General features: G+C 30.2%; 3 protein-coding genes across 8 annotated transcripts; 1 reads left to right on the top strand and 2 right to left on the bottom strand.

The window, feature by feature from the left end:
- Window positions 1–934: 934 nt before the first annotated feature.
- On the bottom strand, window positions 935–3,961 carry LOC109801265 (acid beta-fructofuranosidase). Of its 2 annotated transcripts, XM_020362292.3 has the most exons (7): window positions 3,507–3,954; window positions 3,362–3,370; window positions 2,290–3,149; window positions 2,027–2,188; window positions 1,695–1,930; window positions 1,492–1,579; window positions 935–1,398 (listed from the first exon to the last, which is right to left on the bottom strand). In XM_020362292.3, exons 1-7 carry the CDS (start codon window positions 3,859–3,861, stop codon window positions 1,195–1,197), a joined length of 1,914 nt encoding a protein of 637 aa, XP_020217881.2. In that variant the 5' UTR covers window positions 3,862–3,954; the 3' UTR covers window positions 935–1,194. The 2 variants fall into 2 exon arrangements, with proteins under 2 accessions (XP_020217881.2, XP_020217882.2); XM_020362293.3 differs by lacking the exon at window positions 935–1,398 and having other exon boundaries at window positions 1,492–1,568; window positions 3,507–3,961.
- A 9,798-nt stretch (window positions 3,962–13,759) lies between these two features.
- LOC109800547 (secreted RxLR effector protein 161) lies at window positions 13,760–14,212 on the bottom strand. Its single transcript, XM_020361327.2, has one exon. The coding sequence runs from the start codon at window positions 14,210–14,212 to the stop codon at window positions 13,760–13,762; it is 453 nt and encodes a 150-aa protein (XP_020216916.1).
- A 4,885-nt stretch (window positions 14,213–19,097) lies between these two features.
- On the top strand, window positions 19,098–20,856 carry LOC109801146 (protein RGF1 INDUCIBLE TRANSCRIPTION FACTOR 1). Of its 5 annotated transcripts, XM_020362152.3 has the most exons (5): window positions 19,104–19,492; window positions 19,587–19,763; window positions 19,869–19,943; window positions 20,046–20,186; window positions 20,310–20,856. In XM_020362152.3, exons 1-5 carry the CDS (start codon window positions 19,490–19,492, stop codon window positions 20,646–20,648), a joined length of 735 nt encoding a protein of 244 aa, XP_020217741.1. In that variant the 5' UTR covers window positions 19,104–19,489; the 3' UTR covers window positions 20,649–20,856. The 5 variants fall into 5 exon arrangements, with proteins under 5 accessions (XP_020217739.2, XP_020217742.2, XP_029127655.2 ...); XM_020362150.3 differs by having other exon boundaries at window positions 19,098–19,763; XM_020362153.3 differs by lacking the exon at window positions 19,587–19,763 and having other exon boundaries at window positions 19,102–19,492; window positions 19,764–19,943.
- Window positions 20,857–21,793: the final 937 nt, after the last annotated feature.

Genomic DNA, 21,793 nt, shown 5'->3' with positions numbered 1-21,793 from the left:
AGGACGTGTATAAATGTTTGTTTTTATATAATTACAAATTATTATAAATATATTAATTGTATGAAAACTATATTTACAATAATAATTTTTTTATTAATTTAAAAGTGTTGAAATTCAATTTATTGATATAAAAATGATCCATTGAAAAATATGTAAATAAATATAAAATAAAGATATTTTTGTTTCGTATAAATTGAATTTAATACTAAATAATTTATCCATATTATTCAATCAAATAAAGCTGAACTTTTAGATATTATAAAGAAAAAAAATTAAATATGTGTTATGTGTAAAATGCATACTATAAAACATTAAAAATGTCTGATTATAAGGATTCAAGTGTAAACATATATTATATATTCTAGTTTATAATATTAAAATATAATTTTTAAAAATAAAGTTAAACGAGAAAGTTCTATTAAGTTGGGATAAAGTTAAAAGTAAAATAAATTCGTGATAAAAAAATTAAAATAAAATGTGTAAAGTCTTGAATTCATATATATATAAATATTAAATAGGTAAGAATTTTTATTTTTTTTTATCATCAAAGACAAGAAAAGTTAAAACTTGCAAATTCTCTACCACATAACAAGTCAACCTTAGCAGCAACAAACGTTAGAGGTTACCATGAATGTATATCACCTTCTTAATTCTTATATTAATATTAACAATTTACAAATTAAAAGTATAATCATTCTTACATTAATTATTGATATTAATAATTTACAAATTAAGTATAATCATTCTTAATTCTAAATCATCATAAAATTTATTGACATAATTTTTTTAATTTAAATATTAATTATTTTAAAATTAAGTTAACAATTTTTTTTTTCATTTACTATGGAGAATAAGTAGATTTTAAAATTATAATAAAGTATGTGAAGGAATAAAAATGTTCAGTGAAAATAGAAAACATGAGTAGATGTATAGATTAAATTGGAAAAAGATGATATTTCTTTCATTATCGTTACAAGCTCAGCCAAATATAAACAAGAAACTAATGGCCCTCTCCTGAGCAACCAATTTACAAAACCACGCCTACTCAAAAAGTAATTGGAAAAAAATTGAGAACCAGTGGGCATTTTTGAGTTTGTTCAATAATTCAGACGTTTAGGTGAGCCATTGAACAGTTTTGTGATACAACAAATTTTTCATTGTAATTGTGACTTGGGAGTTCCTTGTCCCTTCATTTTAATTCCTTTGGTCGGGATGGTATGGTCGTATGAATGCAGAATTCATTTGCCAAACCTTTAGTGAAGCAGTCACAGTGCCCTCAGTAGCATTATTGAACAAGAACAATCGAGCAGCTCCATAAATTGCCCTCGTTGGATAAACACGAGATGTCACGCACGTCCTTCCACCTTGAGCAAAGCTTTCAACTAAAGAATGGTCCACCTGACCATGAAAAAATCAAAGTTGGTTAGTTAATCCAGTTCAAGACATAAAACTTCAAGCAAGAGAATTACAAAATAACAAGGATTAACTTACCAATATCCTTACGGATAACTTTTCGTCTTTTAGTACTGGAACAAAGCTTCCAAAGATTTTCTTACCAACATCATTTGCTAGAGAAGACCTTGAACAAAGTATTAGTCAAAAAGTATGCAACAAATTCAACATTTTATTTTTTCAAAAAGAGACAAACAATGCCACTTCAAATTCAAGTTCAAAACAAAGTATTAGTCAAATACCTTGATTGATCGGAGCAGAAGAAAGTTTTAAGATGACCATCGCTTCCTTTGACAACATAAAAGTATGTGGGAGTGTATTCAGAAAGGTCATCATCTGCCAAAACTAGAAGACCAAAAGGACCTAATGCACCACGTTCTGCTGCTCCACCACTGGTGCTACACTTGTACTCCATATTGGACTCAACTGTCTTCTCCAAGGCTTCCTTATCTATCTCAAACTCAGCTACAATGTCCAACTGTTGCATTGACACGTTCAATTTCATGTCATTGAATTAGCTAGCCTTAATGTTCTAACTACTTGCCAATTAAAAAAAAATAGCATGAACCCAAACCTGAGCAGCTGTTCCAATTTCTAGTGGCACCGCTGACCCTGGCTTCACAGTTAAATTTTCAAACTCATCGCTTCTCAATCTCAAACTTTCCACCTCCGTTACAGGCCATTGAAGTAAGTTGCTACCAGTTTTCTGATCAAGTGTCACTGTTCTTGGAATACCCTACACAATTAAAATAGAATCAATGTTATTGCAACCTTGTATAGTGATAGTTCACAAGAACGCATCAAAAATGTTGTAAAAAAGAAAAACGAGTAACACACCTGAACCGAAGCCCAACCTTTGGCCACATCAGCATATTCACTATCAGATTCTCCAATCCAACCCCACAACACTCTTCTCCCCTTACTCTGATCATAAAATGTCTTGGAAGCATAAAATATACCATAATCATATCTAAGTCCAATACCAACATCGTTCTTGGAGTCATCTGGTGTGAACTTAACATTCTTCTCATCATAACTCCCTAATGCATAGTAATCATGTCTATCATCATCCAAGCTAACCTTGACCACATGCTTCACATTCTCCCCATTGATTGAAGTATCCAATCCACTTTCACTCTTGTTAGAAACAGGGAAAAAGTCAACACACTCCCACATGCCAGTGCCAGGCACTGCATGAAGCAGCCCCTCCACTCGCTCGTAGGTCTTGAAGTCAATGGTGTCATAAACTAAGGCAATGCCAGTTTTGTTGAGCTTAGAGCCAATGGTTATGCGCCACTTTCCTTGAGAGGTGAGCCAAGCAGTGGTGGGGTCACGAAAATCTTTGGCACCAATGCCTGGTGGTGGAAACAGAACAGGGTTTGAAGGGTATTTGATCCAATCAACGAGGAGAGGATCAGAGGGGTCTGCAGGGTATGCAAGGTTTTGCACCTGCACTGACTCGTTGGTGGAACCAGTGTATAACATGATGACTTGACCATCGGGTAAGATGGTGGCAGAGCCAGTCCACACACCGTTTTTATCATACCATTGATCTGCCACCATTGCTAGTGGAAGGTGGAGCCAGTGGATCAAGTCTCTTGATACAGCGTGTCCCCAAACTATGACGTCACCCCAAACTGCACCCTTTGGATTGTACTGGTAGAAGAAATGATACCACCCTCTGTAGTACAATGGACCTGAAATTCATACATAAGTTGCAACAAGTGTGTCAAAAAGGTTATATAACATTCTTGTCTCTTTTCCTTTCTATTACATCATCAATTTTATCTCATTTTTTCTTGACCTTTTAATCTCTCTTATGTATAAATAAAACATTATATAAAACTTTTTATGAATATTTTTTTCTGCGAGTTTGGTGAAAACAATGAGAAAAGGAGAGGGTACTTACCATTAGGATCTGAAGCAGAGCAAACCAGATTCCCCCGACAGAGCAAACCAGAGTCACCCCACAAAAATAAGAAAATGGTTAGTATACAAACATTCAACGTTAATCACATTTTTCTTTCCAATTTCAATTGAAAGAATGAATATACCGTTCATCCAATTGTTTTGAGGTTGGAAGTGGTAAGCGGTTCTCTGCCATGAGAGCATGGTATTGTTCCATGGATAGGCGTTGAGTAGCGAGGTGGACTTCTCGGAGACCCCTGAAGACACGCCACGTGAAAGGGGTTGCCATGTTGACACATTGGGTAGTGTTTTGGTTTGGCCATTGAAGAAGGCGAACAAGGAGAGAAACAGCAGCAGCAACCCACAAGAGATGACAAACACCCCCTTCTTCAGCCGTGGCCGAGGCTCGGCGCCTGAGTGTGAGTGAGGTCCATCGGCTACGGGAATGTAAGAACAAGGGAGTTCAGAATCAGAGGCTGAGGAGGGGATTGGGATTACCATTCTTCAAAGTTCAAACAAACACTGCTACTAACTATAGCCTAGCTAAGGGAAAGGACCAGCTGCATCTTCCCATCCACATTACCATATTTATATTTATAACCCTCTTCCTGCCAGGCTACACCACGTCAATAATTCACCTTCTTGGCCCTCCACTTTTTTCTATTTCCAATCATTTTTTTCTCTAATTCGCCGTGGTTTATTTTATTTTGATATTATAGTCTATGTTGCTTCTATATCAGATATAAACCTATTTGAACTAAACTGTAAAAGGTTCTATGTAAATATTATATTTAAGATTCAAAATTGAAACTAGTAATTCAATTTAAATAATTTCATAAAAATAAATGAGTAAATTATATTAACATTTCTTGAAATTTTACACAATTGTACTAATATTTTCTAATTTTTTAAAGATTAACGCTAATTTTTTTAATAGAGTCACAATGTAATTTTTTTATAAAATTATTAAAGAGTTAAAAGTAACGAATGAGGAATATTAGTGGAATACTTTTCAAATAATTAAGGGAGATTATTGTATGGATAGAAAAAATAGTATTTATACAATTTTATGAAACTGTAAAAAGTGTCAATATAATTTCCTCAAAAAAAGTTCAATTTTTTTTAATAAGAGGGTGTAATTATTTTTAAATGGATCAACTTCTATAGAGATTAAATTTTTATATAACTACATATAAATTATATAATTTTTCATATACGATTCCTTACTCAAACTAGTGGTTGAATATCTGACTTTAATTAAGTAGAAGCAAATTATTTGTGCTGTTGACTTTTGTATACCCTCAAGATTAAAGGTGAATAGGTGATTCATCTTTAAAATAAATTATTAAGTCTTAAACTAATATAGTATTAAGAATTAAACATGTTTAATTAAAAACACTTTTTTATTTTTCTTAATAAAAGACAAACAAACTCCCCCACAATGAAGGTGCGTATCAGAATGAGAAGCTAGAGAGCGGTTTATAATTAGGTAAGTTGTGTTTGATTAGTTTTGGTTGATTGTGAAAAATGTAACATTATTGGGGGAGAGGTGGGGCCGAAGCATTAGCAGCCTCAGAAAACTGGGAAATAGAGAAAGAGAAAAGTCTCCCACAGGCCACAGCACTGCATCACCTCACCTAAGAAGCCAGCCAATGAGTATGTGCCTTCTCATAGTTTATGTGTGGTGTAAAACAAACACAAGCCACGGCAATCTGTCTTGGCAAATGCATCATTATTGATTATTTGTATATGCAGTTAAAATGTGACTCACAGCAACAGGGCCATTTCCATCTGACTCAGCACAAATTATATATATATGTCAACAACAATCATATGGGGAAACTCATTGCCGAGGTAGACGAGACGCCCAATGTTGGAGTTTGATTTGCATCAAATAACTACTGATTCACTATAATTGACCATTGTTATGATTGTTATTACTAATAATGTTTAAAGCTGACCTCATCCTACCATGCTCAATTTTCTCATGCTTGTGGCGGTGTTTCATACAAATGTCTTGATTAAATATATAAATAGTATTCTCAAATTGAGCGTGGTCGTCACAGTTGTAAGATCATTGATCTCCCTGTTTTAGGCCTCTCAATCTTTATTTATTTATTTATATATATATATATATATATATATATATTTGTGGAAAATATTTTGATGAAATAAAATCACATATTATTTAAAGATCAATATATTTTGTTCTAATTAAAAATATTTTATTTTTTATTTTATGTATATATTAATTTTTTTTTATACAAATAGTATATTTTAACAAAATTTAAAATATGAAATGAAATTAAATTTATATATCAATTTCTATAACAGTGAATGCATATAAAATGAATTTTCTTCTTCCAACGTAGTTTATTCTATATATGAGATATTTTCCTAAACATCTTAATTAAAAGATACAAATTATTAACATTTATATCGACTAATATTGGTTAACAAGTATTAATTTAATATTAGTAATATTAACTTATTTTTAAATTAAAATATTTAAAAAAATATTAACAAAAGAAATTAATTAATGTATTATTAAAAATATTAAATTTTATTATTAAAAATTACATCCATATAATATTTATGAAATAATTTAAAATATTTACAAACATAGTCACCAAAAGAATTTTTTTAAAATTGATTTTTTAGATTCAATTGATATAAATCATATATATTTTGAGATATTGATCAAATGAATTATCACTAAGTAAGATTTTAAAATTAATTAATTATTAAAATTTAATTAAGAATTTTCGATTCAAAAAATTCAATTAATTAAATAAATATAATAAAATATATTAAAATATAACTGATAAAATTTATCTAAACTCTTAAATTTTCTTAACACGATACTAGGAACGAATATATTCCAACCAAATAAATAATTAATTGTTTGACTTAATACACGTAAGTTAGACACACCACGTACGTTTACACCTGGATTTCTTAGAATGTTTTTTAATCTTCTACACTTTTCACTTGCCTCGGTGGCGTGTTAATATGTCACGATGAGTCATCGCCAGATCAAAACATGGCTTCCTAGCTAGTTACTACACCAATTCATTGAACCACTCTCCATAGCTTCTTTTTTGTTTTATTGGTTTGGAGAATATAGGTTTTGTGTGGACAATAATTAGGATCAGTTTTGTTTTATTGTTCTTTTCGCCATTGTTTATGGAATTATTTCTCCACTTTTTGATACAATTGGCACACGTTACCATGTTCAAGGAGGGAAACATGATTGCCTTTATTGTCCGTCTTTCATTTAACTTCTTAGTTCTTACTTCCCGTGGTTTAATTTACCATATGGTTCATTATAATTAAGAATGACGATGTCAATAAATTGTAATAATGTTGCTCATCAAATAATTAAGTACCAGTTTTTATGATTAATTATGCAAATGTTTATTGTTGAGAGGAAAAAAAAAAGCCTCACAAAAAATATATTGACAAAAGTAAATTATAATTATTACTTACAAATCTGTATTTCATTAATTTGTAAATGATAGTTGTTTATAGAAGCAACAATAAATAAAAACTTATTTTGTAGATATTGCAAAGAAATTTGCACACTATCTGTTGATCAATTATAATTTTGATAAATTATTAATCAAATCCTTTAGAATTTTTTTTTAATGTGGACTTAGAGAAGTACTTTAACCCCTTCTAGAAACCAGTTAAAGGAAGAAGGATTGTCTAAATCTTATTAGAAACAACATATGTGAAACACGATATCAACACTCTTTACATTTAAAACTGCACATTAAGGATATAAAGTTTATGAGATCGTTACAAGAATAAGATGTATTTTTTAGCAATATTAAAAAAGTGTCGTTAAATATAACTAAATATTGCTAATATATTTTTGTGATATTTTATCAGATTTAAGATAAAATTTATATTATTAAAAAATTTTAATAATATTTTTATATATTAATGACAACATTTTAAAAATATTATCAAAGTTGTATTTTATAATATTATAATATTATTCTTTTGTAAACTTTATAAAACGATAATTAGTTTTAGTATAAATATTGTTACTTCTACTTTTTAACTCCTCTTTACAAAATTTTTAAGATCGAAAACATCTTTTAAGTTAATTACCACTAAATTTAAATCAATTATCACAATTCATTTATCTTAAATTTTATTCTATGGTCATATATATTTACTTTTTATGTGTTATGTTTTTATTCGGTATGAGACTTTAATTTTAAGAAATAATTAATTAGAGATTAAAAAATGTATTTTTTATGTGTTATTTTTTTACTCAATGTAAGACTTTGATTAATATATATACATATAATTTTATATCTTTAATTAATATTTTCTTATTTCTTACCACAAACAAATTATCATCAAAATATAAGTTTATAAGTAACTACAAACTTAGAAAAATAATTTTTTGTGTGTGTTTCACATTTTTTTTTAATTTACGGTTGTTGGGATTTTTCAACAAGCGCACCAAATCTATTGTAATATATAATTTTCAAAGTACATGTCGTCAATCCTCATAGACTTAAAAGATATTTTGTAATCTTTATTATCTTAGCTAAAACATGTAAAAGAAAAATGTATAATGAATACAAACATATTATTGTACATTTCAATGTTGAATTTATAAAGAAAAGAATAATAGAAAGTAAGTTTAAAGTTGAAATATAATGGTATAAAAAACCGTTAGGATTGAATTTAACCTATCTTACTCTTATGTTCTCATAAGATTATTCATATATGGTTTTTATAACTTAATGTTATTGAATTTTTTAAAATCATTATAAATTAATCCCTTGTCTTAGAAATTTCAAAGATTCCAATTTAATAAATGATTCCTCAGTTTATCAAATCAAAGTTCTTACATGGCTGAGAATCTGTTAAACTAACAACTCTAAATTTATTCATAGCATTTAAAATCATTAAATGATTTGATTTAAAATTGATTTAGAAAATGTTTTCTAACTAAAATCTAAATGAAAAATCAAAAGATAATTGATCAATTCATATTAAACATCAAGAACAGAATCAAATAATTAATGTTGAATAACATAGCATTATATATATATATATATATATAAATAAAAAATATTATGGATTACATTCAATACCAACAAGAGAAGTGACCACTTATAATAATAAGAACAATCTCCCTATACAAAGTAAACATAGAAGAAAAAAAATATGAACCTATAATCCCGTGACTCTTCAAGTTTTTCTTCTTCGCAACTCTGTTTCCTGATTTGTCCTATTATGTGTAAACTTTGTTATTTAAGACTTTGATTTATTATTTACAATGTTTGATGTTATTATTAGAAGTATATTTATATCATTTTATATGTTTTTTTTCCTCATGTTTTCATAGGTTAAATAAAGGAAAAAAAAATTAAAATCTGAGTCAATATTCATTTAAACAATTTAGATTTAATTGGGTCCGCGGACTTATCCGTTTATTCGCGGACTTCACGGGCCGGATACGGACTTGAAGATTTAAGTCCATTTATTTCGCAGACCAGATTTATCCGGCCCGTTAAAAATGCGGACTTCGCGGACCGGGCCTTAAACGAGCCGGACCGGTCCACATACCCACCCCTACTCATACTCCATTAAATATATGTTTTATAAATAAAATAGAGTAAACGGGAGAGATATCAATTCACTCATTTGAACCAATTCCAATCTGTCGAGCCCTTGATATCAAATTTTGTACCCACCCCCTCTCTTAACCAAATTGGCTCAATTCTTTCAAAATTGTTGAGTAGATTTAGTTATACAAGGAACCTTACTTTCTGTCTTTAATATAACCAATGAGTCCTTATGGATCAACCAAGCGGATTTGAGAGATTATCGAGGTCTTGAGACTTCAATAGTTAAAAATATATGGATTTTAAACACAATATTTTAAAAGTCATACCAATAATGATTCTCGATTATTTGATAATATATTACTTTTATCAAACTCAAGATTTATGGATAAATAATTCATTCCCACATTGTGTAAGTGTAAAGTATCTAATTACTATATCAATTTATTGAATTAAAGTTTTAATTAATTTATTATGTTAAAATATATTATTAAATAATATTTCTATTGAAAAAAATAATCATGTTTAATATCTAACAAGCCTTTTAGTTTGTAACTGTATGATGCACAAATAAAATTTATAACAAATATATTTTTAAAATTTAAATTATATTATAATTAAAATTTATAATAAAAATACTTTAAATAAATAAATTATATTTTATAGTTATATTTTATAGTTATAATAAATAATTTATATTGTGATATATTTTTAACTATTGATAGATATAGTTAAATTATACAATAAAATACATGTCACTAATAAAATATATAATAATTTATTGAAATTATATATATAAATAGTTACAAAATCAGGGTGTTACCAAAGACAAGGAGAAAAAAAAAGTGATAAGAAGAAAAAGAGATAAATGAAATAAACAAATAAAAAGAAAAAGAAATAGAGAAGAAAAGAAGAGAGATAAACAAAAGTAAGAAAAAAAATAGAAATAAGGGGGGGGGGGGGGAGGAAAGTTATGAAAATGTCAAAGGTTTTTGTGAGATTGTTTGATGAGTAAATTATACTTAGAAATCTCACAAAATACAATATTCAAAATAATCTATTGAATTGTCTATATTGTGAATATCATGATATTTTTCATGGAGTCCTAAAAAAATCCTAATTATATTAATTGAATATCACCATATTTTGATGAACTCTTAAAAAATTATAATTAATTTATTAAATATTATATGACTTTTTTCTATGAAAAAATTGAATACTACAATATTTTTTTTTATAATAAAAAGTCTTTTTAAATATATTGAAAATCCTAATCCAATACATCTTAAGAATATTCCACATGGGTATAAGAAATATTAAGAAAGTTTTTTTTTATAAGATTGTATTCTTTCATTACACAAGCGAGTGAATATGTATGACATGTTTGTCATATGTTATTTTTATTTTTTTAAACTGTAAATTTTAATAATAATAGAATAAATTATTTTTTTTATCACAAAAAAAAAACTCACACATGTATCTAAAAATAGATTTATTGACTTATTTAAAATTAAATACATTAATCTATTTAACACTATTAATATAAAATAAACTTTTAAATAAATTAAAAAATTAAATTAAAAATGTCAAGTCAAACCTAAAAAAAACTTATCGCAGATAATAAATTTTATTTTTATAAAACAAACTTTGATTTGCATATTTAAAGTTATCTGTAACCTATTTTCATCCTTATTCCCAAATTTTATAAACTTTGATTTGTATATTCAAAGTTATCTGTGACCTATTTTCATTCTTATTCCAAATTTTATAATTTTGTTAAAAAAAACTCTATACAAATATGATTTTGATCCCTTTAATTTTTTTTAATCTTATATAAGTTTATTATCTTCACAATTATGTTCTATTTCGCTCGTGGATTTGTTACTATACAATCATCACACTGAATTTGTGGCTTACTTTCATTATTTACTATTTTTTCATCTGTTTATTTATTTTTTCATTAATCATTTATACTACTTTTTTTATTTGTCACTTTGTTTTACCTATACTTTCATTTGTCTTTTGAATCTCGTCTTCACTTTCTTTTTATGTTATTAATAATTTTATTTATTATTAGGATGTTCTTTTATTTGATCAATGTTTTTTTTAATGCTATGTTTTTGTTATTTTTTTTAAAAGGAGTGTTTTTTTTTTTCTTTTCAAAAGTGTTAATAATATCCTTTCCATCCCTACAATTAATTGAAATTTATTAAAAATCATTAATTTTAACAAGTCTCACTTCTAAATTAAACTTGGAGAGTAAATCATTAAATGAGAAATGAATCTCAACAAAATATTATTAATAAATTTTAATTAATGATAAAAAATTTTAGAAAAAATTATTAATAGTATTCATATTTTTGTATCCTCTTATTTTTTTATATTAATCCTTAATATGTTAATTGCAGTTTTTGGTCAGAGTCGAGCTTATGTTTAGTATAATTATTTATTTCTCTTATTTATAAAAAAAATATTAATTATATTCTTATGCATTTTAAATATCTAAAGTATATGAAAAAAAATGGTGTAATTTTTTATAGTGGTCTCCCTTAGCCTTAAGTGAAATCTTGACTCCGTCCTTTGATTAAAAAAGAATCCAAATTATCCATTACTCGAGTGTAATACAAGTAGGTCATGTGTGGGATGTTGTTGGACTACCAAATTATTTCTATCCAACATACTACAGACTGGGTTGCTTAAGCCACCTTATGTTTCATCATACTTCAATTCATAATCACCACCACAGATCTCGGTTCTTTACAGTACTAAAGGTGGGTAGGTGTTTCACACAAAACATACCCACACTAAAGAGCAGCAATATTGATGTAAGGTGGGGTCATCATTAAAACATACAACAAGACGGATTACACTAATTTAATTAGAGATTTTCAATTTGTACTTATAATATATAATATGTTAAGTTTTTAGAAAGAGTTTAATTGTTGTCCACATCGATCTTGTTAGTTAGAATATGATTGTATTTAGTGGAAAATATTTAAAATGATTATCTTTAATGAACTATAATCATAGTGCAGATGATGAGAGGTTCAAGTTCATAGTTTTTGGACAGACAGACAAGTTGAAGTTGTCCTCTACCTCTGTCTTTCATGAAAATCTGGCACCAATAAATTTAAATTGAATGTTGCACTTGCATAGTCAGTTAAAGTCAGAGAATCTGTTTGATTAACTCTTTTGCATTAATTTGATGAATTTTAATTTACATTTAATTGAAAGAATAATTCATTTGCATGTGATATGAAGTCATTTCCCTTTCCAAGGCCCTCCCATTTCCTTCAGCAACACCCTCACCTTCTGCATATCTACCTTCCTCCTCTTTTTGTCCCTCTCCCAAAAACAGAAAATGTGAATACTGTATGAGAATGACTCTGTTCGCCATGCTGCATGCATAACGTAAATTTCATTTAAATATGCTTTCCATCTTACTATTATTTAATTAAAATATAAAAAATGGGCGTTTAATTAAAAAATGGAAGCTAATTTGTTTTAAATTGAATTGATTCTAATTCCAGACTTGCATATAGTATATTTGCTTTCTTTTGGTTTCATTTAGTAATGGACAATTTTTTATATAAAAAAATGATACTGACATTTTTGTTTTTAAATTTATGATATATTTTTTATTAACAAAAAAAATTCTATATATATTTTTTTACAGTGGAATTTATAGACTGTTTATATTTTATTATTCTTAAGCTGGGCGAAGCATGCAGAAGGGGAAGAAAAAACATTGGGTCCAATTCTATGGGCACATCATGAAATTTATTGACAGATTAGTACAAATTTTGAACCTTGTCCAATATACCTATCAACCTTTAACCGGGCATAGATCTGGCGCTTGGTCCAAGTGTTTTTTTTTTATAAAAAAAAATGAACGGGTTAAGAGTCGTAACAACATACCACAACAAAATGACACTGTTGAAACGTCAATAATTAAAGGAACAGAAATCCTAGTTGGAGATTGTTCATATACATGCAGCCCCTCACTCAAACTAAAACTCATACTAGCTAAAATATTAGTTACTTGGTTAGCTTCTTTGTATACATGGTAACAATCAAGATCCTGTCGCATATTTGTCTCTTCCACTATAGAATTAATTAAAGTAGCACAATTATGTATAAGAGAGCAATCTTCTTTCAAAACACTTAACCACAATCGTAGAATCAAATTCTAATATAACGTCTACCTTCATGTCTTTTTCCTTTATCAATCAAAGACCATAATATATCCCCATAATTCAACCTACAATAGTGTATAAGCTTAAAAGGTAACAAAATATTAAAAAAAGATAAAAGGGAATGTAAGGAATAATTTTTATTGATGTTTTCAAATACATCCTGAGATAACTTAAACTCTAATTCAACAGAAACTCCTATAATCATGTTGTACATGTACACATGTGTACAACTCCAAAACTACCTAACTTATTCCTAAAGATAAGGTAGAATAACGTTAACAAGATAGCAAAAACTAAAACAACATTTATTAAGATAATATTCCCTCCCTTAAACTAAGCTGAAACAAGTTCAGCTTAAACCCCTTCATGTTAAATCTTCTCTACTGCAAACTCCAATCATGTGTCTTAGTTTGAAGAATGTTGATACTTTAAGGGATTTAGTAAAGATATTTTGTTGCTTGATCTTCTGTTCTACAATGTGTTAACTCTATAACTTCTTCAACCACCTTTGGTTCTGCCATGAAACACACGTTTTTTTGAAGAGTTTAATAGCTAAGTTGTTGTCACAATACATTCTGGTAGCTCCATTCATTTGCAACATCATTTCTGCTAGAATTCTTCACATCCAAACAACTTGAGAGGCACCTGATTTGCAACTACATACTCTGCTTCAGTGGAAGAGAGAGTAACTATTGGTTGCTTCTTGGAACTCCAAGCAATTGCACCAGAACCTAACTTGAAAACATAACCTGTTGTACTTTTCCTATCATCCATGTCTCCTGTGAAATCACTGTCTACAAACCCAATTAATTTACTTTGATCATTCTTCTTGTAGAACAAACCAGAGTCAGTTGTCCCTTTGAGATATCTCAAAATTCTTTTGGTTGCAAAGAGGTGTTGTTGCATAGGCTTCTCCATATATCTATTGATAATGCCTACATTATGCATTATGTCTGGTCTTGTGGCTATAATATACATAAGAATCTCAACAAGTTGCTTGAACAATGTAATGTTTACAAGTTTCCCACCTGGATCCTTAACCAATTTTGAATTATGCTCCATTGGTGTTGCAGTAGGATTACAATCAATCATTTCAAATTTGTCTAGTACCTCATTAACATATTTCTTTTAACAGACAAATATGCCACTGTCAGATTGAGAAATCTCCATACTAAGAAAATGATAAAGCATTTCCAAATCTGTCATACTAAACTCTTTCTTCATGGACAATTTAAAGCATTTTATCAATTCTAAACAATTTCCGGTAAACATCAAATCATCCACATATAAACATATAATCATCATTCTAACCCCATCATGCTTCATATAAAGTGTATGTTCATATGGGCACTTCAAAAAACCTTCCTTCAAGAGATATGAATCAATACGGCTATACCAAGTTGTAGGAGTTTGTTTTAATCCATAAAGTGTCTTTTTAAGTCTATAAACTTTGTACTGTTCTCCAGACCTAATAAAACTAGAGGATTGTTCTATAAATACCTGTTCTTTGAGTTCACCATGTAAGAAGGCAGATTTGACATCAAGTTGATAAATTGGCCAAGAATTTTTGGCTGCCAAGGCAATCACCATTCTGACTGTCTAATCTTGCTACTAGAGTGAAAACTTTAGTGTAGTCTACTCCATATTCTTGCTTGTATCCTTTCACCACCAAACGAGCTTTGTATTTATCCACATCTCCATTAGGTTTAACTTTAGTTTTGTAAACCCACTTCACTCCAATAATCTTTTCTCCTCTAGGCAAATCAACCAACTCCCATGTTTCATTGTTTCCAATAGAATTTATTTCTTCCATCATTGCCTTTTTCCATTTTTCCTCCTTCACAACATCTTCAAACAAATCTGGATCATAATTTACAAACATGGCAAACTGTGTGGCTCGTTAAAAATCTACATTAAGAACACATGATACCTCATAATCTTTAATCCAAGTGGGTCTTCTTCTAGTTTGTTGGGGCTTTGAATAATCCCTAGTTTCTTGTTGCACTTGTTGAGCTGCAACAAGTTTAGAAATTGGTTCATTGTCTCCATCATCAAGAACAACTTCTACTTTTTTGATCTCCGTTGGCGTATCTCATTACCAAAATTCAATCTCATTAATACCACATCTCTTCTAATAACCAACTTCTTTGTGATAGGATTATACAATTTATAGGCCTTGGATTCTTCACTTACTCCCAAAAAAAATGCACTTCATGCCCTTGTCTTTTAGTTTGGTTCGATTTTGGTCTGGTATGTGTGCATATGCCAAGCAGCTAAAAATTCTGAAATAATGAGCTGATTTGGTGCCATTCCAAACTTCTTCCAGAGTCCTTTTAAGTGAGCTGGATGGACTCCTATTCAGCACATGATTGCTCCATGCAATAGCTTCTGGCCAAAATGTTTCTAGTAGACTAAATTTTATCAATATGCTTCTCACCGTGTCGAATAACATTCTATTCTTCCTTTCGCTAACTCCATTATGTTGAAGAGTATAAGGGTCTGTGAGCTGCCTTTTGATACCATTTTCTTTGCAAAATTTTATGAATTCAAAGGAGTTATACTCCCCTCCTCTGTCAGATTGAAGCATTTTAACGGAGCTGTATGATTCTTTTTCTACCAGCATCTTAAACCGTTTGAATGCTTCAAATGCTTCTGATTTATTCTGCATAAAATACGACCAAGTCTTTCTACTAAAATCATTTATAAATGATATAAAATAGTGTTTACCCCCATTAGATGTAGGAGTAATTGGTCCACAAAGGTCTGTGTGAACCAATTCTGGTACATGTTGATCCTTTCAAGCTTTCCCCTTGGGAAATGCATCTCTATGTTGTTTAATGAGAATACATTCTTCACAAATTTCTAAACTAAAGGCAAATCAAATTTAGGAAGCCCTCTCTAACCATCTTGTTTTTGCTGCAACTGTTTCAAGCCTCCAAAGTGTAGATGACCATATCCATTGTGCCAAAGCCAAGTCACATTGTTTTGTTCTGTTGTCAGGCAATTTAGCTTTAGATTCTGCAAATAAATAAGAAACATCTTGTTGCTGGTCATTTTTATTTGTAAAATTAGTCCTAACTCAACATATTTCACTTGACATACTCCATTTCTTATGACATTTTCATAACCCTTTTCTTATAATTGTCCAATGCTCAACAAGTTAGTTTTCAAATCAGGCACATACAAGACATTAGGGATAGATCGTTCCTGACCTGATTTTTTTTTAATACTGACTTTACCTCTTCCTCCAACTTTCACGGTTGAATGATCATCAAATTTCAGAGTGTCATTAAAAGATTCATCAAGTTTAATGAAAGTCTTATTGTCTTCTGACATGTGATTATTACACCCTATGTCTAAATACCACAAGTCATTGGTATTTTTTTCTCCAACATGACACACCATCAATAAGGAAATTTTAGCTTCTTTTTCTTCTTGCTCAACATAATTAGATTTCTCCACCTTGCCCAAATTGGTCCTACATTCTGACATGTAGTGACCAAATCTATGACATCGAAAACACTCAATATGTGCTTTGTTTTTCCCTTTGTAGGTTGCTTCTTTTTGCTTTTCTCGTGGCCATTTTCTCTAGTTTCCATCAGCTTCTTTGCTGCCTTTCCCTTTCCATGCACCCTTACTTTTATCTTATGTATATGGCTTTGACGAAACCTATAAAGCCTATGTTTGAGCTTGCAACAATTGCTCCTCTTTCTCCCGCCTTTTAATCTTTTGTTCATGAATCAACAATGAATTTTGCAACTCATTGATCGTCATCTCATCTAAATCATGAGACTCCTCTATGGCCGCAACAACAAAATTAAATTTTGTTGCTAGGGATCTCAACACCTTCTCAATGATGGTGACATCTTCAATTTTATCACCATGAATTCTAAGCTTATTTGTAATTGCCATTGTCTTGGAGAAGTAGTTTGAAACAACTTCTGATGGTTTCATCTGCAATGTCTCAAATTTTGTAATTGTTGCCTCCTGACTCTTGCATTCCCTTGGTATTTCTTCAATGAATCCCATATTTGCTTTGATGTCTCCTTGTGCAAGATGGTCTCTAGCACAACTCTGTCAACCGCTTGGAAGAGGTAACTTTTAGCTTTTAAATCCTTCAACTTCATGTTGTTTGCCTCAATCTTTTGTGCATCAGTAGCACCTATAGCTAGTTCTGGAATTCCTAATTCAACAACAATCTAGTACTTCTTGGACCTTAGGAAGTTCTCCATCAACATGTTCCAATGATCATAATGTTGCCCATCAAAGTAAGGAATTGAAGGTTGTACAAAATTGTCATTTATGGCCATTTGAATGTGTTTTGAAAAAGGATTTTACGAAACTTGACTCTTGATATCACTTGTAAATTTAAAAGATACCAGAATTTAAAAAAGATAGAAGAAAATGTAGAGAATAATTTTTATTAATGTTTTTAGATACATCCCAAGATAGACTCCATTTCAACATAAACTCCTAATATGTATATGTATAACTGCAAAACTACCTAAGTAATTCCTAAAGATAAGGTAGAAAAGTTAACAAGATAATAAAAACTAAAACATTTATTTAGATAACACACTATGCATGTCCCCTAGGTGCGTGAGAACGCGAACATAAAACCACCCGGATGGTTCCAAACAATCCCTCCACAGGCAGCACGATTCTGATCTTTAACTGCGCCGCTGCAATTCAGTTTGACAAACCCCGATAGTGGAGGAAGCCATCTGATGAAAGACGTCCCATACCGGTTCTTCCATGCTTTGGGACTTCCCAAACTACATCCCTCAAAGGCTTTGCTGATAGCCGCACATCGCTATCTGACCAGTGACCATAAGTCGTAAGGTCTCCACAGTAGAAGGGTGATTATTAAAAATAAGTTCATTCCTGGTTCTCCAAAACTCATCCAGAGCAACAACAAATGTTAAGCACCATGTATCATCACCAAGACTACTAGATCTCAGATTAAGGAACAACCATTCACTAAGATTCCTTTCAAAAAATCCCGAAATTGGATGATCTTGTAGAAGAGAGTTCCAAACTTTTTTTAATAACATGCAATCTCTTAATGTATGACAAGTGGTCTTGGGCTCCAGCTGACATCTTGGAAAGAATACTACTAGGTAATATGAGTATTTTATTTATTTAAAGTAAATATATTTTATAAAATATTTTAATTTAAATTAAGGATGAATATGTTTATAATTATATATTTTAGCAGTTGTAATTATCAGTACAAATAGATGCCAAAGTGCTTTATCTGTCTAATTGATTATCAAGTTCAGATTACCTTTGGCCCACACATAAATTTGCAGCCTGACATTTCTAATTGCTAAGATTTTTTTCCACAAAAAAATAGTAACATTTCATGACACGATTTAATGTTTTATTCACAAAAAAAAAATCATGACACGTCAATCCAAAATAGAACAATCAGAATGTGTAGTAGTTGGAAAGATAGTGCAGCCTCGTGAGACTATGCTCCTTGTGTTAATAGCTGTCTCTGACTATAGCCTTCTTTACCTAAACAAGAAACAAAAGTATTGGCACACCACAATTCCATCATCACAAAAACAAAGGAAGAAAGAGTTAAAGAAAGAGAAGGGTTATCTCTTGCTCCCTACAAGTTCTCACAATAAGACTATAGTAACTGTAATGCAATAGAGTCAGAAGATTGGCACATGAAAATGAAATTGCTATGAATCGATTGACTTATCAGGAAAGGACAATTGGAACTTTTTTCTATACTACCTATATGTAATACCTCCCGCAACACAAAGGTTTATACTTTATGTTCATACCATATTCTAAATACTTATATATAATTAACTTTATTAATAATAGACTAAGAGTGATGTATATTTGGTCCACTGCTCCTGCAGCAGAAATTTCCTCATACGATTCAATCTACACTTCCCTAGTCGACCATTTTCTGTTGCGACTATTTGTGAGGAAGACAAAGGAAGCGTAAATTTTGCCCCTCTGTCTCTTTGTCACACTCACACGCCGAAAGAAAGAGGCTACCCATTGTGCATATATATAACGTTCAACGCATTGGCACTGCCATTCTGCATACAACATGACATTCAACACGGAGATAGCTATGGTCTAAAATTGCGGAAAGTTCCCCATGTTATTTCATTATCATGCACTACTACTAGCAAAGAATAACTAGCTACTTTTCTGTGTACAAAACCTTTTAGCCGAAAATCGGTGTCACTTCTTATATATACATTCAATTTTCAAAGCTTAACAGATTACAGTTACGCTCGAGGCTTATCTGGTTCCTATGATTCGTCATTCCTAACATTCACTCCATTGCCTTCTCAACAATAATTTAACATGGTAAAGCCTTTTTTTTTTCCTTATGTATTTCCTGATCACTATTACTATTTTGCAATGGTATTATTTTCAGTTACTTGAAAGGTTTGTTGTTCAGGTTGGCTTCAACCCAGTTCCTAATTGGCTTCTTATTCTCAAGGAAGAGAAGTTTTTTACTCGTTGTTTGATTCATGACTCTGTAAAGAAGAACGATAAGAACATTTTTTGCTTAGATTGCTGCACCAGCGTTTGCATCCATTGTGTGCCCATTCACTGCTCTCACGTCCTTTTGCAGGTGCAGAAAAATAAATTATGCAATGATTTTCTTAACCCACACTATTTACAACTATCGTGAATAATGCAAGTATTTAAGTACACGATTGTGCTTCCTCTGTGTCAGATACGAAGATATATGTACAACGATGTTATACGGCTTGACGATGCTCAAACATTGTTGAATTGTTCCCTTGTTCAAGTAAGTAAATAAAAGCATATATGAATGTTAAAACATAAACACAAGTTTTTCCCTCTCGTTGATCTAATTGTTTCTGAATTGTGATGAATGAACATTGAACAGCCGTACACAACAAACAAAACTAAGGTTGTGTTTTTGAAACAAAGGGCACCCACCCGCTCCCACAAAGGCTCTAGCAACCTTTGCATCACGTGTGACCGTAACCTTCAAGATCCATACACCTTCTGCTCTTTGTCTTGCAAGGTTCAATTTTTTTTCGTGTTACTCCAATCACAATTTCCAAGCAACTTGATTTTATTTTTTTTGTTGCCATTTTGATGATAATTATAATTGAGTGGCATTGGTTTGGACATATTATCAATGTAGCAGGTTCATCGATATCTTCTACTAATTACCAAAAACACAACCACAAAGGACCCTTGGAACAAGCATGAATTCTCTGTTGTACTAGACAACGAAAGAAGTAGCGAGAAGCCACAAGAGATTGAAGATAGCCAAATCACAACAGATTCAGTTCTAGACTCATCCACGTCGACGTCGTTTTGCACTGTGTCTGGGTCAACAAGTAGTAATAGTGGGGTTGTGGCAGAGAGCGTGAATAAGTTACTTAAAAAGAAACGTAGCAGTGTTGAGATGGTGCCAGAGATTTGGTACACCATGGTGAACCGGCGAAAAGGTGTCCCCCATCGATCTCCATTGTACTGATAACATATCCTTCAGCCAATTATTTTTTTGAATCGAATAATGGGGTTGAGATTATACTCATATAGACCCCCAACCAATTTTGTATGTTCAGTGTTCTTGAGATTTCATAAGTACTATGTACTTTCACACTTCTTCTGATACACCGCTCAGCCAATTTTGTATAATGTTGCCAATTAATTTATATTTATAGAACATTTTTAATTCTTGATGACAGTTCTTACCTTTTAAGTTATTGCTAATGCTTTGTAATTCCCTTTATTTGGTAGGAAATGCATTGAACAAAACTTGAAGCTATTAAAACACTAGTGAATTTTGATTTTTAAGATTCATTACACACTTTCACGATTTTTCAGAATCTTGTATGCTGTTTTTGAATACAAAAAATATGGATTGCTGAACAGCTTCTTATCATATTAGATCAAGGGTTTGTTTTATTCATTTGTGTCTTTCACGCATTATTACCTTTATTAGCCTAGACTTGCGGTGTTGATACATTTTATTTCAGTAAAAATCTGTGCATTACTGCTAAAAAGTCCATAATAAATATTTGACTTTTTTAGAAATGAAAAATATATATATATAAAAAATATATCTACTTATTTTTTTAAAAAAATTATTATCTCATAAACATGACATATTTTAAATTATCAATAATTTTACTTTAACTTTTTAGGTTTATACTTCTCACTTTAAATGAGTCGAACTCATAAAATAATTTTTCACAAGAAAAAATTAGACAAATCTATTATATATTACTAGTAGCGAAAAAGACATTAGGTGCTTCCATAAAAAAGTAGATATGTGAAAAAAAATGGATAGCTACTTTTAACAAAAATAAAAAAAATAGCAATTATCTTTTCTTTTTTTTTCAAAAAAAGTTTTTTAAATATAAAATAGGGGTATAAATATCTTTCAAAAAGTGGATATCAAATGAGTATATCTCTTTTATATATTATTATAAATTATAGATATATTGTTATAGATAATCACATACAAGTTTTCAAAAGACGGTTAATACACATTAACTACAGTTTGATTGAAATTATTTTCAAATTAAAAATCTAAAAGTTTATGTATTTTTATTTTATTTTATTATATTATACTAAAGATGCGAGTAGTTAGACGCAAGAAGGAAAGATGGATCG

The sequence above is a fragment of the Cajanus cajan genome, chromosome 11 (genome assembly GCF_000230855.2).
Source record: "Cajanus cajan strain Asha chromosome 11, NIPB_CcT2T_4, whole genome shotgun sequence".
Lineage (NCBI taxonomy): Eukaryota > Viridiplantae > Streptophyta > Magnoliopsida > Fabales > Fabaceae > Cajanus > Cajanus cajan.
This window is presented reverse-complemented; position numbering and strand designations above follow the sequence as displayed.